We start from the raw sequence: 22,325 nt of genomic DNA, 5'->3' as shown, positions 1-22,325 counted from the left end.
TTCCATTAAGAACAATAAATTAGTTTTTAGTTTAAGATTGCTGGTTTCAAGAAATGTAATGCCGAGCGCATATCATTATGTCAAGATAATGGCACTAGCATTTACTTCATTTAAGAATATTTTTCAACATATCGAGCAAAAAGGTCTCATATATTCTTTTTTCTATCAAGAAAAGTGCACTTGTTATTAGTGAGAATATACTTATTTTAAGCTATTTTTGGGTTCATTGAGGTTAGCTAATTAGGGACCGCAATGTCCCAAAGGGACATTGCGGTCCCTATTGTAATTGTAAGGTTTTATTATTATTATTCCGTTGCCTCTTTGAGCTGTAATTTGACCCCCTTAACATGCTTCAAAACTCACCATATTGACACACACATCAGGACTGGCAAAAATTGCCATTTAATAAAAAAAACCAAACCCCAAAACTCAAAATTGCGCTCTAGGGCCCCCTAGGGAAAAACACAGACAAAACGGCTTGTAACTTCCGGTAGGAATGTCGTAGAGAGATGAAACAAAAGATTTCATACAATGACATCTTTTAGCAAAAATCAACAGGAAGTTGGCAAGTGCCCCTTCAAAACAAAAATTTAGTAAAAACTGTCAGTTTTGCCTCTTTGAGCTGTAATTTGACCCCCTTAACATGCTTCAAAACTCACCAAACTGGACACACACATCAGGACTGTTAAAAATTGCGATCTAATAAAAAAAAAAAAACCCAACCCCAAAACTCAAAATTGCGCTCTAGCGCCCCCTAGGAAGAAAACACAGACACAACTGCTCCTAGGAAGAAAACCCAGACAAAACTGCCCGTAACTTCCAGTAGGAATGTCTTAGAGATATGAAACAAAAACCTATGTGTAGGTCTCACTTAGACCTACATATATTGACAACCCCCCAGCAAAAATCAACAGGAAGTTTGCAATTCCCCCTTCAAAACAAAAGTTTTGTAAAAACCGGTCACCTTTTTTCAAACATTATCTCCTCTGAGCACGTTTGTCGTGTCGGCTTCAAACTAGCACAGGAGAGAGATTGAACCCTTGTGATTAAAAGTTGACCAAAGAGTTTTAATTACTGCTACGGTTTTGATTTTATGTGCCGTCAAAGTCGGTCCCGTCCATCGCTGCTTGCAGCTTTAATTTGACTTGTTTTGGAAAGTCTTGACAAGCCAAATGTTCTTGTTCTATTGGCAGATAATTTTGCTTAGTTCAAATAAAATACCGCTAATTTTTGTAATTGTTTTCTTGTTTTTGAACACCGACTTTTTGCATTGTAGTGCAGTGTTTTTCAACTACTAGTGTACCGTGAGATATTGTCTTGTGTGCCGTGGGAGATGATGTAATTTCACCTAATTGGGGTAAAAGTATTGTTTGCAAACCGGTAATTATAATCCGCAAATGTGCCATTGTTGAGTGTCTGTGCTGTCAAGAGCTCGGCAGAGTAACCGTGTAATACTCTTCCTTATCAGTAGGTGGCAGCAGGTAGCTAATTGCTTTGTAGGTGTCGGGAACATGGCTTGTCGTGATCACAATATGCAGCTTGCAGGTAAAAATGTATCTAATGATTAAACCAAAAATAACCAAAAGGCGAGTGCCGCTAAGAAAAGGCATTGAGGCTTAGGGATGGCTATGCAAAACAAAGCTAAAACCGAACTGGCTGCAAAGTAAACAAAAACAGAATGCTGGACGACAGCAAAGACTTACAGCGTGTGGTGCAGCAGACACCGTCCATAAAGTACAGAAGTGTTTTCATTGCCATTGTTTTAGAACGGGTTCACAAATTAGGAATTTTACTTGGCGCAATCGTCCAACATACAGGTAAAAGCCAGTAAATTAGAATATTTTGAAAAACTTGATTTATTTCAGTAATTGCATTCAAAAGGTGTAACTTGTACATTATATTTATTCATTGCACACAGACTGATGCATTCAAATGTTTATTTCATTTAATTTTGATAATTTGAAGTGGCAACAAATGAAAATCCAAAATTCCGTGTGTCACAAAATTAGAATATTACTTAAGGCTAATACAAAAAAGGGATTTTTAGAAATGTTGGCCAACTGAAAAGTATGAAAATGAAAAATATGAGCATGTACAATACTCAATACTTGGTTGGAGCTCCTTTTGCCTCAATTACTGCGTTAATGCGGCGTGGCATGGAGTCGATGAGTTTCTGGCAGTGCTCAGGTGTTATGAGAGCCCAGGTTGCTCTGATAGTGGCCTTCAACTCTTCTGCGTTTTTGGGTCTGGCATTCTGCATCTTCCTTTTCACAATACCTCACAGATTTTCTATGGGGCTAAGGTCAGGGGAGTTGGCGGGCCAATTTAGAACAGAAATACCATGGTCCGTAAACCAGGCACGGGTAGATTTTGCGCTGTGTGCAGGCGCCAAGTCCTGCTGGTGTCGGTCCACTCTGTTTCCTGAGATCCAGGGTCAACGCAGCCGTCTACCAGCAAGTTTTAGAGCACTTCATGCTTCCTGCTGCTGACCTGCTCTATGGAGATGGAGATTTCAAGTTCCAACAGGACTTGGCGCCTGCACACAGCGCAAAATCTACCCGTGCCTGGTTTACGGACCATGGTATTTCTGTTCTAAATTGGCCCGCCAACTCCCCTGACCTTAGCCCCATAGAAAATCTGTGGGGTATTGTGAAAAGGAAGATGCAGAATGCCAGACCCAAAAACGCAGAAGAGTTGAAGGCCACTATCAGAGCAACCTGGGCTCTCATAACACCTGAGCAGTGCCAGAAACTCATCGACTCCATGCCACGCCGCATTAACGCAGTAATTGAGGCAAAAGGAGCTCCAACCAAGTATTGAGTATTGTACATGCTCATATTTTTCATTTTCATACTTTTCAGTTGGCCAACATTTCTAAAAATCCCTTTTTTGTATTAGCCTTAAGTAATATTCTAATTTTGTGACACACGGAATTTTGGATTTTCATTTGTTGCCACTTCAAATCATCAAAATTAAATGAAATAAACATTTGAATGCATCAGTCTGTGTGCAATGAATAAATATAATGTACAAGTTACACCTTTTGAATGCAATTACTGAAATTAATCAAGTTTTTCAAAATATTCTAATTTACTGGCTTTTACCTGTATACTATCATCATAATACAGTCATCACACAAGATAATCACATTGAATTATTTACATTATTTATAATCCAGGGTGTGGAGGGGGGCGCCGGATGTAAGTGTCAAAAAGACAGCCAAAAGAGTTTGATATGAGAATAAATCTAAAGTTAAAATATAGGGTAGAAATGCACCCATTTGCAGGAAATGTAGTCTTGATTTTCAAAATTTTCTTTCAAGGCTTGCATGTCTACATTAAAACATTCTTCTTCATACTGCATTAATATATGCTACTTTTAAACTTTCATGCAGAGAAGGAAATCACAACTAAATAGATCACTAATTTTTTCAGACGGTGTTGATGTGGAAATTTTTGCCTCGGCATTTTGATGGTGTGGACGTGTGGCACCGAATGGAGATAAGCGTCTCGACAGACGTTACAATATTTGAACAATGATGACGAAAACTGTTTTCTCTGTCGTGTCGGTGTGTCGAAAATTGTTATGCGCTTATTTTTTTATTTGATTTTGTGCGTGGCATAAATTTGCTATGCGCAGAGGACGTTTGAGCAGGCGCGCACCTTAGCGGCTGCGCTAGCATCACAGCTAACGTTAGCCATGCTGCTACCTCTCTGCTCGCGGAGGGCGTATACGTATGTGACGTATGACGTGACAGTATGTGACGTATGACGTGACAGTATGTGACGTATGATGTGACAGTATGTGACGTGTGTAAGAAGGTGCGCTCGCTGTCTGTGAGAGGGAGACACAGGAAAGAGTGAGACGAGTCTGTCGTGTAATGCCAGCAGCTAAAAGCAACTGCGTGAGAATCCACAGACCTGTGGATGTGTTGAAGGTGTGCTGGAAAATGCGTAACGGAAATTAGGGAGCAGCAGAAAAGTGGAATGTATTATTTAAATCGGTGCGTTGGAAAACACGGACCAGAGTTTTTTTTTAACTCAATCTGGATCGGCATTTTCCCATGCCTTGCCGATACGCATTTTTTGGCAAATATCGGCGGCCGATCCGATCCAAATATCGGATCGGGACATCCCTAGCTTCTTCCGACTCCTTTTCGGACGTGCTGTAATGAAACAACTGGAATTGCGTGATGCACTACACTGTATAAATAAACTGAAACTGAAACTGAAAACTCCAACAAAGCTGGTGGTGGTTATGATACTACTCACCTCCATATCGAGCTTGTGTAAATCAATTAGACAACAGATGTTCTAAATGTGCAACCGGATCTGGTTGGTCCACCGGAATAGAGAATGTCTTCCAGTAACTTCCTGCAACCATGTCCGATTCTTTTTTTTTTTTTTTTTTTTTTTTTTGTCTCAGACATTGCACTTCTCTGGCTTGAACAAGGCAGTGATCTGACAGCGCGCCTCGCTCGGTCGCTCACGCAGGACAAAGAGCTACTGTGCCGCGGTGCCGGCACATCTCTCCCTGCCTCGGCCCGACAGCTAATTGAAGGATCAATAAATAGATGTCGGCGCTCACGCCACTCGGAACAGTTGAAACGGTTGTGGTTGTACGGTATACCGGTTCTAGTATAGTATCGCAGTACTAATGAATCAAAAACGGTACTATACCCTGTTTGAAAAGTACCGGTTCACAATTTATTATTTTTATTTTTTTTAACAGGCATGACAGTGCACCGTCACGTCACGACATTGCTGGTTTTACGAGCAAAGGAGCATGTTCGGCAGCGCACAATCACTGAGTACTTAAAAGCAGACACAGTGTGTAGACAGAAAAGGGAGAATGGACGCATTTTGGCTTAAGACATGGCTAGCTAGCTAGCAGCTAACATCCATCCGCTAATCCTCGCTTCCATGGCGACAAATAAAGTGAGTTTCTTACAAGTATCATTATCACTGCAGGACGAGGAATAGCTAAACATGCTTCACTACACACCGTAGGAGGATACAATAGCTCACCGGCGTCACAATGTACACAAACGCCATGGGTGGATCTACACCTGACATTTACTGTAATGATACCAAGTACAGGAGCGTATCTAGTCGATACTGCTATGATCACATCGATATTTTTTATCGTCACAAAATCGTTTTTCTTTTTAATTTGTGGTATCATCCAAAACTAATGTAAAGTATCCAAACAACAGAAGAATAAGTGATTATTACATTTTAACAGAAGTGTAGATAGAACATGTTGAAACGGAAAATAAGCAGATATTAACAGTAAATGAACAAGTAGATTAATAATCATTTTTTACAGCTTGTCCTTAATAATGTTGACAAAATAATAGGTGTATAAATGACACAATATGTTACTGCATACGTCAGCAGACTAATTAGGAGCCTTTGTTTGTTTACTTACTACTAAAAGACAAGTTGTCTAGTATGTTCACTATTTTATTTAAGGACAAACTTGCAATAATAAACATATGTTTAATGTACCCTAAGATTTTTTAATTAAAAAAAGCCAATAATGCCATTTTTTGTGGTTTGTTTATTTAGAAAAATATCGAAAAGTATCGAAATACATTTTGGCACCGGTACCAAGATATTGTATTGTATCGGGACAACCCTAGTTAAATTGATATTTTTTATCGTCACAAAATCTTTTTTCTTTTAAATTCATATTATGTTTATAAACTCAGTAAATATGTCCCTGGACACATGAGAACTTAAATTATGACCAATGTATGATCCTGTAACTACTTCGATACCTAAATTTGTGGTATCATCCAAAACTAATGTAAAGTATCAAAGAAGAGAAGAATAAGTGATTATTACATTTTAACAGAAGTGTAGATAGAACATGTTGAAACGGAAAATAAGCAGATATTAACAGTAAATGAACAAGTAGATTAATAATCATTTTTTACAGCTTGTCCTTAATAATGTAGACAAAATAATAAGTAGATAAATGACACAATATGTTACTGCATACGTCAGCAGACTAATTAGGAGCCTTTGTTTGTTTACTTACTACTAAAAGACAAGTTGTCTAGTATATTTTATTTAAGGACAAAATTGCAATAATAAACATATGTTTAATGTACACTAAGATTTTTTGATTAAAAAAAGCCAATATTGCCATTTGTTGTGGTTCCCTTTATTTAGAAATGTGTTGAAATACATTTTGGTATGGAGTAGGGATGTCCCGATCCGATATTTGGATCGGATCGGCCGTCGATATTTGCCAAAAAATGCGTATCAGCAAGACATGGGAAAATGCCGATCCAGATCCAGTTTAAAAAAAACCTCCGGTCCGTGTTTTCCAACGCACCTATTTAAATAATACATTCCACTTTTCTGCTGCTCCCTAATTTCCGTTCCGCATTTTCCAGCACACCTTCAACCACATCCACAGGTCTGTGGATTCTCACGCAGTTGCTTTTAGCTGCTGGCATTACACGACAGGCTCTTCTCACTCTTTCCTGTGTCTCCCTCTCACAGACAGCAAGTGCACCTTCTTACACACGTCACATACTGTCACGTCATACGTCACATACTGTCACGTCATACGTCACATACTGTCACGTCATACGTCACATACTGTCACGACATACGTCACATACTGTCACGTCATACGTCACATACTGTCACGACATACGTCACATACTGTCACGTCATACGTCACATACTGTCACGTCACACGTCACATACTGTCACGTCACACGTCACATACTGTCACGACATACGTCACATACTGTCACGTCATACGTCACATACTGTTACGTCATACGTCACATACGTATACGCCCTCCCCGAGCAGAGAGGTAGCAGCATGGCTAACGTTAGCTGTGATGCTAGCGCAGCCGCTAAGGTGCGCGCCTGCTCAAACGTCCTCTGCGCACGGCAAATCTATGCCACGCACAAAATCAAATAAAAAAATAAGCGCATAACAATTTTCGACACACGGACACGACAGAGAAAACAGTTTTCGTCATCATTGTTCAAATATTGTGACGTCTGTCGAGACGCTTATCTCCATTCGGTGCCACACGCCCACACCATCAAAATGCCGAGGCAAAAATTTCCAGATCAACACCGTATGAAAAAATTAGTGATCTATTTAGTTGTGATTTCCTTCTCTGCATGAAAGTTTAAAAGTAGCATATATTAATGCAGTATGAAGAAGAATGTTTTAATGTAGACATGCAAGCCTTGAAAGAACATTTTGAAAATCAAGACTACATTTCCTGCAAATGGATGCATTTCTACCCTATATTTTAACTTTAGATTTATTCTCATATCAAACTCTTTTGGCTGTCTTTTTGACACTTACATCCGGCGCCCCCCTCCACACCCTGAATTATAAATAATGTAAATAATTCAATGTGATTATCTTGTGTGATGACTGTATTATGATGATAGTATATATCTGATAGTATATATCTGTATCATGAATCAATTTAAGTGGACCCCGACTTAAACAAGTTGAAAAACTTATTGGGGTGTTACCATTTAGTGGTCAATTGTACGGAATATGTACTTCACTGTGCAACCTACTAATAAAAGTCTCAATCAATCAATCAAAACACATAGAATCATCATACTGCTGTGATTATATGCATCAAGTGTTCATTCAAGGCTAAGGCAAAATATCGAGATATATATTGTGTATCGCAATATGGCCTTAAAATATCGCAATATTAAAAAAAGGCCATATCGCCCAGCCCTAGTTCAATGATGCCATTTCTGTTTGTCATGTATAATTGTGTCTATTTTGTGTTTATCCTTGAATAAACAGGTCAGTTTCTTGTTACCAACCATTGTATATTATTCAAACTCCCCTAATTCAGCTGGCTAGTTGTTATCAAGAGTACTAAAACCCTTTTCAACATGATTCTGACAACTAAGTAGGCTAAATAACTTTAAACTTTAATACATGCTCGGATAGGCCAGTATCGGTCAGTATCGGATCGGAAGTGCAAAAACCTGGATCGGGACATCCCTAGTATGGAGACAATCCTATTCTATGTGTCATGTTGTTGGTCTTCTCCGGAATGAGCTGACTGTGTTGTGTCTTCTCCCTTGTCAGAGATGTGGTACTGGGTGTTCCTCTGGTGCCTCTTCTCCTCGCTCTTCGTCCACGGGGCGGTGGGACTGCTCATGTTGGTCATGCTGCAGCGCCACAAGAGGGGCCGCCTCATCACCCTCGTGCTGGTCAGCGTGGGTTTCCTGGCCTCCCTTTCTGGAGGCGTCGTCACCAGTAAGTCATTTCACACTTTTTTTGTTTCTGTCTTTACCTCAGCAGGGTTCAGCATCTGTTCACCCTGAGGATCACCGCTAAGGGGATTTGCTGAATGTCAGTCACAGGTGCAGCTGACGGGCAGGGGATGACATTTAGGGCCTGATCTACTTCAGCTTTGCGTGTTTTAAGACTTTGGCAGCGCACACAATTATGCAGTGTATATAATTCAATACATGCACGTTTTATTATTGGCAGGGGCGCCGAAAAGGGTGGGTAAAGGAGACGGATTCTAGGGGCCCATGATGGAGGGGGGCCCAGAGAGGCCCCTAATGATGATGAAATTATAATACAGAAAAAATAATGACACTGTGTTGGGGGCCCTGTAAAGATTATTTTCATGGGGCCCAAAATCCCTAGCGGCGCCCCTGATTATTGGCATGCTCACAATACTGGGAGGAGAAGACACACATCTAAACATTTAGCACCTACAATTTTGATTTCCCAAGCCTGGAACTTTACTTTATTCAGCACGTTTGGAAGGTATGTGCAAACGTTACGCATAAATGCAAGGACAGACGGCAAAAAGAAAAGTATTTGGGTTACACAGTGCAGGCCAAAAGTTTGGACACACCTTCTCATTCAATCTTTATTTTCATGACTATTTACATTGTAGATTGTCACATCAAAACTATGAATGAACACATGTGGAGTTATGTACTTAACAAAAAAAATAACTGAAAACATGTTTTATATTCTAGTTTCTTCAAAATAGCCACCCTTTGCTCTGATCACTGCTTTGCACACTCTTGGCATTCTCTACATGAGCTTCAAGCACGCCTGTGAAGTGAAAACCATTTCAGGTGACTTCCTCTTGAAGCTCATTTGAGAGAATGCCGGTACCGGTACCAAAATGTATTTCGATACTTTAAAGGGGACCACAAAAAAATGGCATTATTGGCTTTATTTTAACAAAAAATCTAAGTGTACATTAAACATATGTTTATTATTGCAATTTTGTGCTTAAATAAAATAGTGAACATACTAGACAACTTGTCTTTTAGTACCGTATTTTCCGCACTATTAGCCGCACCTAAAAACCACAAATTTACTCAAAAGCTGACAGTGCGGCTTTTAACCCGGTGCGCTTTATATATGGATTAATATTACGATTCATTTTCATAAAGTTTCGATCTCGCAACTTCGGTAAACAGCCGCCATCTTTTTTCCCGGTAGAACAGGAAGCGCTTCTTCTTCTACGCAAGCAACCGCCAAGGTAAGCACCCGCCCCCATAGAACAGGAAGCGCTTCTTCTTCTACTGTAAGCAACCACCCGCCCGCGTAGAAGAAGAAAAAGCGCGCGGATATACCGTACGTTTCATTTCCTTTGTGTGTTTACATCTGTAAAGACCACAAAATGGCTCCTACTAAGCGTCAGGGATCCGGTTCATGAAAAGACGCAATCTCTCCATCCGCACACGGATTACTATTTCACAGCAACTGATATTCCTGTGAACCGCACTGTGGATACAACGGGAGCACGTACGGTGAATATTCGCACCACAGGGAATGAGAAGTCATCCTTCACTGTGGTTCTAGCTTGCCATGCTAACGGCCAGAAACTTCCACCCATGGTGATATTCAAAAGGAAGACCTTGCCAAAAGAGACCTTTCCAGCCGGCGTCATCATAAAAGCTAACTCGAAGGGATGGATGAAGAAAAGATGAGCGAGTGGTTAAGGTAAGTTTAAGTTTACGCGAAGAGGCCGGGTGGCTTTTTTCACGCAGCTCTGTCCATGTTGATATACGTATGTTTGTGATTGCACATTTGCGTACATTTTGGGAGTGAACAGAGTTGTTAGAACGCTGGTTTTTAATATATTATTAAAGTTTGACTGACCTATCTGACTGTTTTTTTGACATTCCTTTAGCGCAGTTAGATGCGGCTTACAACACGGGGCGGCTTATAGGTGGACAAAGTTTTGAAATATGCCGTTCATTGAAGGCGCGGCTTTTAACCCAGGGCGCCTTATGGTGCGGAAAATACGGTAGTAAATAAACAAACAAAGGCTTCTAATTAGTCTGCTGACGTATGCAGTAACATATTGTGTCATTTATACACCTATTATTTTGTCTACATTATAAGGGACAAGCTGTAAAAAATTGATTATTAATCTACTTGTTCATTTACTGTTAATATCTGCTTATTTTCTGTTTCAACATGTTCTATCTACACTTCTGTTAAAATGTAATAATCACTTATTCTTCTGTTGTTTGGATGCTTTACATTAGTTTTGGATGATATCACAAATTTAGGTATCAAAGTAGTTACAGGATCATACATTGGTCATAATTTAAGTCCTCATGTGTCCAGGGACATATTTACTGAGTTTATAAACATAATATGAGTTTTTTTTAATAAGGAAAAAAGATTTTGTGACGATAAAAAATATCGATTTAACTAGGGTTGTCCCGATACAATACAATATCTTGGTACCGGTGCCAAAATGTATTTCGATATTTTTCGATATTTTTCTAAATAAACAAACCACAAAAAATGGCATTATTGGCTTTTTTTAATACAAAATCTTAGGGTACATTAAACATATGTTTATTATTGCAATTTTGTCCTTAAATAAAATAGTGAACATACTAGACAAACTTGTCTTTTAGTAGTAAGTAAACAAACAAAGGCTCCTAATTAGTCTGCTGACTAAACATATTGTCATTTATCTACCTATTATTTTGTCTAAACTATTAAGGACAAGCTGTAAAAATGGATTATTAATCTACTTGTTCATTTACTGTTAATATCTGCTTACTTTCTCTTTTAACATGTTCTATCTACACTTCTGTTAAAATGTAATAATCACTTATTCTTCTCTTGTTTGGATGCTTTACATTAGTTTTGGATGATACCACACATTTAGGTATTGAAATAGTTACAGGATCATACATTGGTCATATTCAAAGTCCTCATGTGTCCAGGGACGTATTTCCTGAGTTTATAAACATAATATGAATTTTTTTTAATAAGGAAAAAAGATTTTGTGACGATAAAAAATATCGATTTAACTAGGGTTGTCCCGATACAATACAATATCTTGGTACCGGTGCCAAAATGTATTTCGATATTTTTCGATATTTTTCTAAATAAACAAACCACAAAAAATGGCATTATTGGCTTTATTTTAACAAAAAATCTTAGTGTACATTAAACATATGTTTATTATTGCAATTTTGTGCTTAAATAAAATAGTGAACATACTAGACAACTTGTCTTTTAGTAGTAAGTAAACAAACAAAGGCTTCTAATTAGTCTGCTGACGTATGCAGTAACATATTGTGTCATTTATACACCTATTATTTTGTCTACATTATAAGGGACAAGCTGTAAAAAATGATTATTAATCTACTTGTTCATTTACTGTTAATATCTGCTTATTTTCTGTTTCAACATGTTCTATCTACACTTCTGTTAAAATGTAATAATCACTTATTCTTCTGTTCTTTGGATGCTTTACATTAGTTTTGGATGATACCACACATTTAGGTATCGATCCGATACCAAGTAGTTACAGGATCATACATTGGTCATATGGGACGTATTTCCTGAGTTTATAAACATAATATACATTTTAAAAAAAGGTAAAAAGATTTTGTGATATATCGATGTAATCATAGTAGTATCGACTAGATACGCTCTTGTACTTGGTATCATTACAGTGAATGTCAGGTGTAGATCCACCCATGGCGTTTGTTTACATTGTGACGCCGGTGAGCAATTGTATCCTCCTACGGTGTGTAGTGAAGCATGTTTAGCTATTCCTCGTCCTGCAGTGATAATGATACTTGTAAGAAACTCACTTTATTTGTCGCCGTGGAGACGAGGATTAGTGATTTACAAGTAGCTAAAACACTGCAGACTGCGGATGGATGTTTACCTGCTAGCTAGCTAGCCATGTCTTAAAGCACCTCTTCCTGAGGGCGTTTCAGTGTTATAACTTCACCTTTATCGTCAGTTTTAAGCCAAAATGCGTCCATTCTCTCTTTTCTGTCTACACACTGTGTTTGCTTGTAAGTACTCTGTGTGTGTGCGCGCTGCCGAACATGCTCCTCTGCTCGTAAAACCAGCAATGTCACGTAGGGATGTCCCGATCCAATATTTGCCAAAAATTGCGTATCGGCAAGGCATGGGAAAATGCCGATCCAGATCCAATTTAAAAAAACAAAACAAAAAAAAACAAAAAACAACAACAAAAAAACAAAAACAAAAAAACTCCGGTCCGTGTTTTCCAACGCACCGATTTAAATAATACATTCCACTTTTCTGCTGCTGCCTAATTTCCGTTCCACATTTTCCAGCACACCTTCAACACATCCACGATTCTCACGCAGTTGCTTTTAGCTGCTGGCATTACACGACAGGCTCTTCTCACTCTTTCCTGTGTCTCCCTCTCACAGACAGCAAGCGCACCTTCTTACACACGTCACATACTGTCACGTCATACGTCACATACGTATACGTCCTCCCCGAGCAGAGAGGTAGCAGCATGGCTAACGTTAGCTGTGATGCTAGCGCAGCCGTGCAAGCAACGCTCACTCTCAGGTGCTCGCCTGTGCAATTGCGCACTGTTTAAGCGTCCTCTGCGCATAGCAAATCTATGCCACGCACAAAATCAAATAAAAAAAATAAGCGCATAACAATTTTCGACACACGGACACGACAGAGAAAACAGTTTTCGTCATCATTGTTCAAATATTGTGACATCTGTCGAGACGCGTATCTCCATTCGGTGCCACACGCCCACACCATCAAAATGCCGAGGCAAAAATTTCCACATCAACACCGTATGAAAAAATTAGTGATTTTTTTTTAGTTGTGATTTCCTTCTCTGCATGAAAGTTTAAAAGTAGCATATATTAATGCAGTATGAAGAAGAATGTTTTAATGTAGACATGCAAGCCTTGAAAGAAAATGTTGAAAATCAAGACTACATTTCCTGCAAATGGGTGCATTTCTACCCTATATTTTAACTTTAGATTTATTCTCATATCAAACTCTTTTGGCTGTCTTTTTGACACTTACATCCGGCGCCCCCCTCCACACCCTGGATTATAAATAATGTAAATAATTCAATGTGATTATCTTGTGTGATGACTGTATTATGATGATAGTATATATCTGATAGTATATATCTGTATCATGAATCAATTTAAGTGGACCCCGACTTAAACAAGTTGAAAAACTTATTGGGGTGTTACCATTTAGTGGTCAATTGTACGGAATATGTACTTCACTGTGCAACCTACTAATAAAAGTCTCAATCAATCAATCAAAACACATAGAATCATCATACTGCTGTGATTATATGCATCAAGTGTTCATTCAAGGCTAAGGCAAAATATCCAGATATATATCGTGTATCGCAATATGGCCTTAAAATATCGCAATATTAAAAAAAGGCCATATCGCCCAGCCCTAGTTCAATGATGCCATTTCTGTTTGTCATGTATAATTTTGTCTATTTTGTGTTTATCCTTGAATAAACAGGTCAGTTTCTTGTTACCAACCATTGTGTATTATTCACACTCCCCTAATTCAGCTGGCTAGTTGTTATCAAGAGTACTAAAACCCTTTTCAACATGATTCTGACAACTAAGTAGGCTAAATAACTTTCAACTTTAATACATGCTCGGATAGGCCAGTATCGGTATCGGTCAGTATCGGTATCAGAAATGCAAAAACAATATCGGTATCGGATCGGAAGTGCAAAAACCTGGATCGGGACATCCCTAATGTCACGACCTGACGACGCACCGTCATGCCCGGGAAGCGGTACTTTTCAAACAGAGTATAGTACCGTTTTTGATTCATTAGTACCGCGATACTATACTAGTACCGGTATACCGTACAACCCTAGTCCGCATAATTAAAGTTCTGAGCACTCCATGTGGTTCAGCTTTGATCCATTTTTGTTACCGTATTTTCCGCACCATAAGCCGCCCTGGGTTATAAGCCGCGCCTTCAATGAACGGCATATTTCAAAACTTTGTCCACCTATAAGCCGCCCCGTGTTATAAGCCGCATCTAACTGCGCTAAAGGAATGTCAAAAAAACAGTCAGATAGGTCAGTCAAACTTTAATAATATATTAAAAACCAGCGTGATGTGGGCGCGCATGGAGTCGTATATCAACATGGACGGAGCTGCGTGAAAAAAGCCACCCGGCCTCTTCGCGTAAACTTACCTTAACCACTCGCTCATCTTTTCTTCATCCATCCATCCCTTCGAGTTAGCTTTTATGATGACGCCGGCTGGAAAGGTCTCTTTTGGCAAGGTCTTCCTTTTGAATATCACCATGGGTGGAAGTTTCTGGCCATTAGCATGGCAAGCTAGAACCACAGTGAAGGATGACTTCTCATTCCCTGTGGTGCGAATATTCACCGTACGTGCTCCCGTTGTATCCACAGTGCGGTTCACAGGAATATCAAAAGTCAGTGGAACCTCGTCCATGTTGATAATGTTCTCTGGCCGGATCTTTTTTTCAGCTATCTTGTTTTTACAATATGCACGGAAAGTAGCCAGCTTTTCTTGAAAGTCTTTAGGCAGTTGCTGTGAAATAGTAGTCCGTGTGCGGATGGAGAGATTGCGTCTTTTCATGAACCGGAAACCTGTCGCTTAGTAGGAGCCATTTTGTGGTCTTTACAGATGTAAACACACAAAGGAAATGAAACGTAATATCCGCGCGCTTCCTGTTCTATGGGGGCGGGTGCTTACCTTGGCGGTTGCTTGCGTAGAAGAAGAAGCACTTCCTCTTCTACCGGGAAAAAAGATGGCGGCTGTTTACCGTAGTTGCGAGACCGAAACTTTATGAAAATGAATCTTAATATTAATCCATATATAAAGCGCACCGGGTTATAAGCCGCACTGTCAGCTTTTGAGTAAATTTGTGGTTTTTAGGTGCGGCTAATAGTGCGGAAAATACGGTAGTTACACTCAATGACAATAAAACAAAGCCTTTTTTCTGATTGACTAATCATCCCTCGTCTGGATGGACTGTTGCCTGGTCGTAATCTGGTCCTGTGTGTGAATGTGTGTGTCTAATTAGGCGCAGCAGTGGCAGGCGTGTACCGCGTGGCAGGGAAGGGCATGGCACCGCTGGAGGCTCTCATTCTAGGCGTGGGCCAGACCTGCCTCTCCGTCGTCATATCCTTCTCCCGCATCCTGGCCACGCTATGAAGCCACCGACCATCGGCGGACGCAAACCCGACCAACAGAGCCTAGTCGGACTCGTACGGAGTTGTCTCTTGGACCCTCATGCTGCCTAGCTGGTCTCTACTGCTGCCCCGGATACCGGAGCCACTTCCTCGCCATTCAAGAGGGAACTGGATCCGGCGCAAGCAGCGCCATCCTCAGCTTCTGGACTGAAAGCCATGTTGAGGGTGTTTTTTCCCTCCAGAGGCAACTTGATGCCAACGGTCTTCTCTGGGATGTCCTACAGGTCTTTGTGGACACTGACTTTTCAAGGTTTTTGCTTCCCCACTTACAGGAATGATCAATTAGAAGTTTAGTGTTTTTCTACAAGCAGCAATTGGGATGGATTTTAAACTTGAGAGCAAATGACGTCTCAATGGTGTGAAGTCTGAGCAGGCTCTCGTCTCATGATAATTCCTTCTGCACAGCTGCGTTGTCCCAGTCCAGCAAGCAGGACCCAAGGTGGGTGAATCCTGCCAACTTGGGAGAGAAAACGAGTATCATTGCCATAACCGTTTTGGTTTCAGGGAGAAGAATGCCAGTTTTAGGAAAGTAGCTACAACTTGGTTCTATTTTTGTTTAGACTTAGACCAGGGGTCGGCAACCCGCGGCTCTTTGATCACTCTGATGCGGCTCAGCAGCTTACTTGCTGAACCCCCCCAATTTTCCCGTGAGACTTCCGGATTTCAGTGCCTCTCGCAGAAAAATATTCACCGATTTTCACCCTTAAAGCTATAATATGGGCGTGCCGTGTTGGTACAACATTTGGCGCCCTCTACAATCTGTATTAACAGCGTGTCAACCCAACACTTGTTATACAATATTCATCTTCTGCTTGTACACGTACGTGACAGCAAGGCGTACTTGGTCAACAGCCACACAGGTTACACTGACGGTGACCATATAAAACAACTTTAACACTCTTACTAATAATGCGCCACACTTTGAACCAAAACCAAACAAGAATGACAAACACATTTCGGGAGAACATCTGCACCTTAACACAACATAAACACAACAAGAACAAACACCCAGAATCCCATGCAGCCCTGATTTTTCCGGGCTACATTATACACCCCTGCTACCACCAAACCCCGCCCCCACCCCAAGCCTGCTCCCTCACACAACCCCCCCCCCACCCTTACACTACTTTATATTAGAAATGGCAACAGCGGAGGATGAATGTCACATAACAAGAAGATAGAGAAAAACAAGAAGCTTATCGACTATGGGGTTGTCAGACTACAATGGCGGACGAGCGCAAATTTTCAGGACTTATGCAGATCCCAAATACAGATCAGCAGGGACCAGAAGGTAAGAAAAGTTGCTTTTGCATATTATTGCGAAACAAAACGCCAGATAGTATGTCTTACCTTATACACACACCATAATAATACTCCTATGTTGAAGCACAGTACAATCCCATCAAGCGGTGCGGCTTCATAGCTTACCAAAGTCCTCCTTAAACATTTTGACAGATTATTTGAGCACCGTGCGTAATGTTCTATATTTTCAATGGAACATTTAAAGTTTTGGTGTTGTTTACTGGCCTCATCTTGCAGTCTACACGTATCTCTTATGTTTGACTGCCAGCTACTGGTCACACTTATTACACCATGTACAAAATAAAATAGCTTCAAGGTCGGTAAGCACAACCAGAAATATTCCGTACATTAGGCGCACTGGTTTATAAGGCGCACTGTTGATTTTAGAGAAAATGAAAGGATTTTAAGTGCGCCTTATAGTCCGAAAAATACGGTAATTTGAACAACTTCAACAAGTTGATGCATTTATTGTCATGATCTCACGTGACAGTTTTGACTTTGTTGTATATTCTCCTGCGTTTTGTATAATTTCCTATTTTGGTTATGCTTCCTTCGGGATGTTTTTTGTATTGCTGTGCCTTCACTTTCTTGCCATTAATTTAGAAAAAGTTAAAAAAATTAAAAAAAAATTTTTTTTTTAAGGTAAAACATGATTTTCAAGGTAAAAAATGATTTTCAAGGTAAAATTTTTTTTTTAATTAAAAAAAAAGTTTTTTTTTAATTTAATTTTTTTTTTTTTTTTTTTTTTTTTTTAAATTAATTAATTAAACAATTTAAAACAATTTTAAATTTTTTTTAAAATTTTTACATTTTTTAAACAATTTTAATAATTAACTTTTTTTTTTAGGGTCAACCCCCCCCCCTGTGCGTCGGTTGAGGTGGGCGGGGTTTGGTAGCGGGGGTGTATAATGTATCCCGGAAGAGTTAGGGCTGCATGGGATTCTGGGTATTTGTCCTGTTGTGTTACGGTGCAGATGTTCTCCCGAAATGTGTTTGTCATTCTTGTTTGGTGTGGGTTCACAGTGTGGCGCATACTTGCCAACCCTCCCGGATTTTCCGGGAGACTCCCGAAATTCAGCGCCTCTCCCGAAAACCTCCCCGGGACAAATTTTCTCCCGAAAATCTCCCGAAATTCAGGCGGCGCTGGAGGCCACGCCCCCTCTCCAGCTCCATGCGGACCTGAGTCCGCTTTCCCACAATATAAAGAACGTCTACAGTAAAGCACTTTGTCTGCCGTAAAACAGCAATGTTGTGACACTCTTAAACAGGACAATACTGCCATCTAGTGCATTTGATGAAAGCACTTTTGCGCGTGCCACACAGCAATGCATCATCAGAGTTCAACATGGGTTAGAAAGATTGTGACAGAGAATAGAACAAGGATGGACAATTCAACCCTTAACTCAACAATGAGTAGATGAGTGTTATGTGTGTGTATATGTGTAAATAAATGAACACTGAAATTCAAGTATTTCTTTTATTTATATATATATATATATATATATATATATATATATATATATATATATATATATATATATATGAAATACTTGACTTGGTGAATTCCAATTCCAATACCATCACGGCACGCATGACGCTGGCAAGCGCTATTCATTCAAAACCCGCGTGCCGCACCAGTTTTAAAAAATCCATATAAAGGTGTGGGCAGCGTGTCTGAGACCCCTGGTTTATACATAGCACAAAGCAAAAACATTTTTTTATATGCAATGTTATTTCATTTAAAATTTCCAAAATTTCGCGGCTCCCATTGTTTTCTATAATTTGTGAAACTTGTCAAAATGGCTCTTTGACTGGTAAAGGTTGCCGACCCCTGACTTAGACAAACTTCAATGCTCCACAAGGGAAATTGCTCAGTTACAAAGGATGGAACGGATACAAGTACAAAACTGTACTTTGGGTTCAAAGTTCTTTTTACATTGGAAGGCTTGACTAAGCGCTCAGTCATGCTAAGTTTGTAGACTTGATTCTCATGCGACAGATCTTAAGACCTTTCAGTTTTGGTTGATTTTTTGGCGGCACCATTGGACCAAAGCGGTAAGATCTCATTTCCCGTGAGGAATTGCGCATATAGCGTCAAACGGACATGATCCGCTGTACTATAGGCACAAAAATTACGTCTCTGATGGCTATGCGGATGTTAAATAGCGGACACTATCAAGAAATGATCTTGGATTGTGCTACAAACATGAGGCTACTACCTAGAATGCATCGGGGCGGATGCAGGTTCGAAGCAAAGAACGTTTTTTTCGAAGGAAGTAGTGTGCAACTATCAATTTGGTGGCTATTCATTGCTACCACGTAAATTTCCGATAGCTAGCATTAGCATTAGCATTTTGATTTGAGCATCGAAAATCACTTGCTAGTTTAGAAGAAACTCTTCTCATCTTTGAGCTCAGGCCAGCGAGTGAAAGCCAGGGCAATGTTGATCCTTGACTGCCCCTATTTCTTTTTTTGTTTCCTCAAACAAAACTTTTCGTTTCTTTGGTTGTTTTGGACCTTCAGTCATGCTAGGATTAATTGCACATAGGCGTTCTTCTTCTTTTAGTTTTCTGGCGGCACACAGGCGTTTGCATCGACTTCCGTCTTTTTAACGAATGGGGAAAGGAGGGAGTGGCGTATGCCGTAAAGCAAGTCTGCAGGGTTCCTGCCACCCTCCTCAAAGTTGCTTAGTGCCAGTGAAAGCGATACAGACACCCTCAGGCCATGACAGAGGTGTCATTCAACCAGTTGGAAGTCCGTGTATCGTCCCAAAAGTTATGAAAATATTTTATGAAGGTTGAAAAGTTACTAAGTGCTACTTTAAGAATCATTTTAACAATACAGGAGGTCCTCAGTTTCCGTTCGTACGACGCGGCGTTAAGTCAAATTTTTGTGAGTTTCATCGTCAAATCGGATCTGTTAGATTTCTCTCATCGTCGATGATCAGTGGAACCTATGGTGTTGTTTTTAAGACAAAAAAACCCTCTGGTGACATGTAGTAGTGTGTACTCGCATAGATGTGCACTGCGTAGCATCCATATGTGAATCTGACAAAGTTGAACAAAACAAAGATCTGTAGAATGAAATTACTGCCAAAGCTCCACAAACATACAAAAATGTGTTTATTAATGCCCAGCAAGTACAAAAAACTATTTTTTTTCAATGAAAAAAAAAGACATTCGCAAGTATAAAAACTATTTACTCAGAGGAAAAAAAGCTATTCGCAAATTTAAAAACTGTTTTGTGCTGTCAAAAAAACGATTCGCAAGTATAAAAACTATTTTCTGCAAGTAAAACAATTATTCACAAGTATTGAAACAATTTTCTGCCGGTAAAAAAACGATTAGAAAGTATAAAAACAATTATCTGAAAGTAAAATAAAGTATTGCCAAGTTTAAACAAAAAACTTGTTTTTAAAAAAAAAAAAAACATTTTTTCAAATAAAAAAAAAAACATTTTTTCAAATTAAAAAAAAAACATTTTTTCAAATAAAAAAAAAAACAATTGGCAAGTATAAAAAACAATTTCTTCAATTAAAAATACAACTTGTGAGCCTAAAAACAATTTTCTGTGAGTGTAAAAACAATTTTCTGAAAGTAAAATAAAGTATTGGCAAGTTTAAACAATATTTTCTGCAATGAAAAAAAATATTTTCTTCAACTAAAAAAACGATTCGCAAACAAAAAACGGTTTTCTTCAATTAAAAAAACTTGTAAGCATAAAAACTATTTTCTGCGAGTATAAAAACAAGTTTCTACAAGTAAAAAAATGTACTAAGAAAAACAATGTTCTTCAAATATTAAAAGAGATTGGCAAGTATAAAAACAATTTTCTTCAATTAAAGAAATAATTTGCTAGTATAAAATCTATTTTCTGCCAGTATAAAAGCATGTTCTTCAATCAAAAACATGATTTGCAAGTATAAAAACAATATTCTGAAAGTAAAAAAAAAGTGTTGGCAAGTTTAAACAATATTTTCTGCAAGTAAACAGTATTGAAACAATTTTCTGCCGGTAAAAAAACCGATTAGAAAGTATAAAAACAATTATCTGAAAGTAAAATAAAGTATTGCCAAGTTTAAACAAAAACCTTTTTTTCAAATAAAAAAAACAAACAATTGGCAAGTATAAAAAACAATTTCTTCAATTAAAAATACAACTTGTAAGCCTAAAAACAATTTTCTGTGAGTGTAAAAACAATTTTCTGACAGTAAAATAAAGTATTGGCAAGTTTAAACAATATTTTCTGCAATGAAAAAAAATATTTTCTTCAACTAAAAAAAACGATTCGCAAACAAAAAACTATTTTCTTCAATTAAAAAAAACAATTTGTAAGCATAAAAACTATTTTCTGCAAGTATAAAAACAAGTTTCTACAAGTAAAAAAATGTACTAAGAAAAACAATTTTCTTCAAATATTAAAAGAGATTGGCAAGTATAAAAACAATTTTCTTCAATTAAAGAAATAATTTGCTACTATAAAATCTATTTTCTGCCAGTATAAAAGCATGTTCTTCAATCAAAAACATGATTTGCAAGTATAAAAACAATATTCTGAAAGTTAGAAAAAGTGTTGGCAAGTTTAAACAATATTTTCTGCAAGTAAACAGTATTGAAACAATTTTCTGCCGGTAAAAAAACGATTAGAAAGTATAAAAACAATTATCTGAAAGTAAAATAAAGTATTGCCAAGTTTAAACAAAAACCTTTTTTTCAAATAAAAAAAACAAACAATTGGCAAGTACAAAAAACAATTTCTTCAATTAAAAATACAACTTGTGAGCCTAAAAACAATTTTCTGTGGGTGTAAAAACAATTTTCTGAAAGTAAAATAAAGTATTGGCAAGTTTAAACAATATTTTCTGCAATGAAAAAAAATATTTTCTTCAACTAAAAAAACGATTCGCAAACAAAAAACGGTTTTCTTCAATTAAAAAAACTTGTAAGCATAAAAACTATTTTCTGCGAGTATAAAAACAAGTTTCTACAAGTAAAAAAATGTACTAAGAAAAACAATTTTCTTCAAATATTAAAAGAGATTGGCAAGTATAAAAACAATTTTCTTCAATTAAAGAAATAATTTGCTAGTATAAAATCTATTTTCTGCAAGTATAAAAGCATGTTCTTCAATCAAAAAAACGATTCGCAAGTATAAAAACTATTTTCTGCAAGTAAAACAATTATTCACAAGTATTGAAACAATTTTCTGCCGGTAAAAAAACGATTAGAAAGTATAAAAACAATTATCTGAAAGTAAGATAAAGTATTGCCAAGTTTAAACAAAAAACTTGTTTTAAAAAAAAAAAAAAAACATTTTTTCAAATTTAAAAAAACATTTTTTCAAATAAAATAAAAACAATTGGCAAGTATAAAAAACAATTTCTTCAATTAAAAATACAACTTGTGAGCCTAAAAACAATTTTCTGTGAGTGTAAAAACTGTTTTCTGAAAGTAAAATAAAGTATTGGCAAGTTTAAACAATATTTTCTGCA

The 22,325-nt window shown here is 38.1% G+C and overlaps 1 protein-coding gene across 1 annotated transcript in view; it reads left to right on the top strand.

Annotated features, from left to right (window-relative positions):
* The window catches only part of tmem170b (transmembrane protein 170B), a 45,824-nt gene that overhangs the window by 10,901 nt on the left and 12,598 nt on the right, over nt 1–22,325 (top strand). Inside the window, exons 2-3 of the mRNA XM_061983200.2 lie at nt 8,104–8,274; nt 15,364–15,971. Of these exons, the coding sequence (XP_061839184.1) occupies nt 8,104–8,274; nt 15,364–15,494 (302 nt within the window). The 3' untranslated portion in view covers nt 15,495–15,971. The remainder of the gene's footprint in view (nt 1–8,103; nt 8,275–15,363; nt 15,972–22,325) is intronic.

This window comes from Nerophis lumbriciformis, linkage group LG21 (genome assembly GCF_033978685.3).
Source record: "Nerophis lumbriciformis linkage group LG21, RoL_Nlum_v2.1, whole genome shotgun sequence".
NCBI classification, from domain to species: Eukaryota; Metazoa; Chordata; class Actinopteri; order Syngnathiformes; family Syngnathidae; genus Nerophis; species Nerophis lumbriciformis.
Note: the sequence above shows the minus strand (reverse complement) of the source record. Positions and strands in the feature narration are given on the sequence as shown.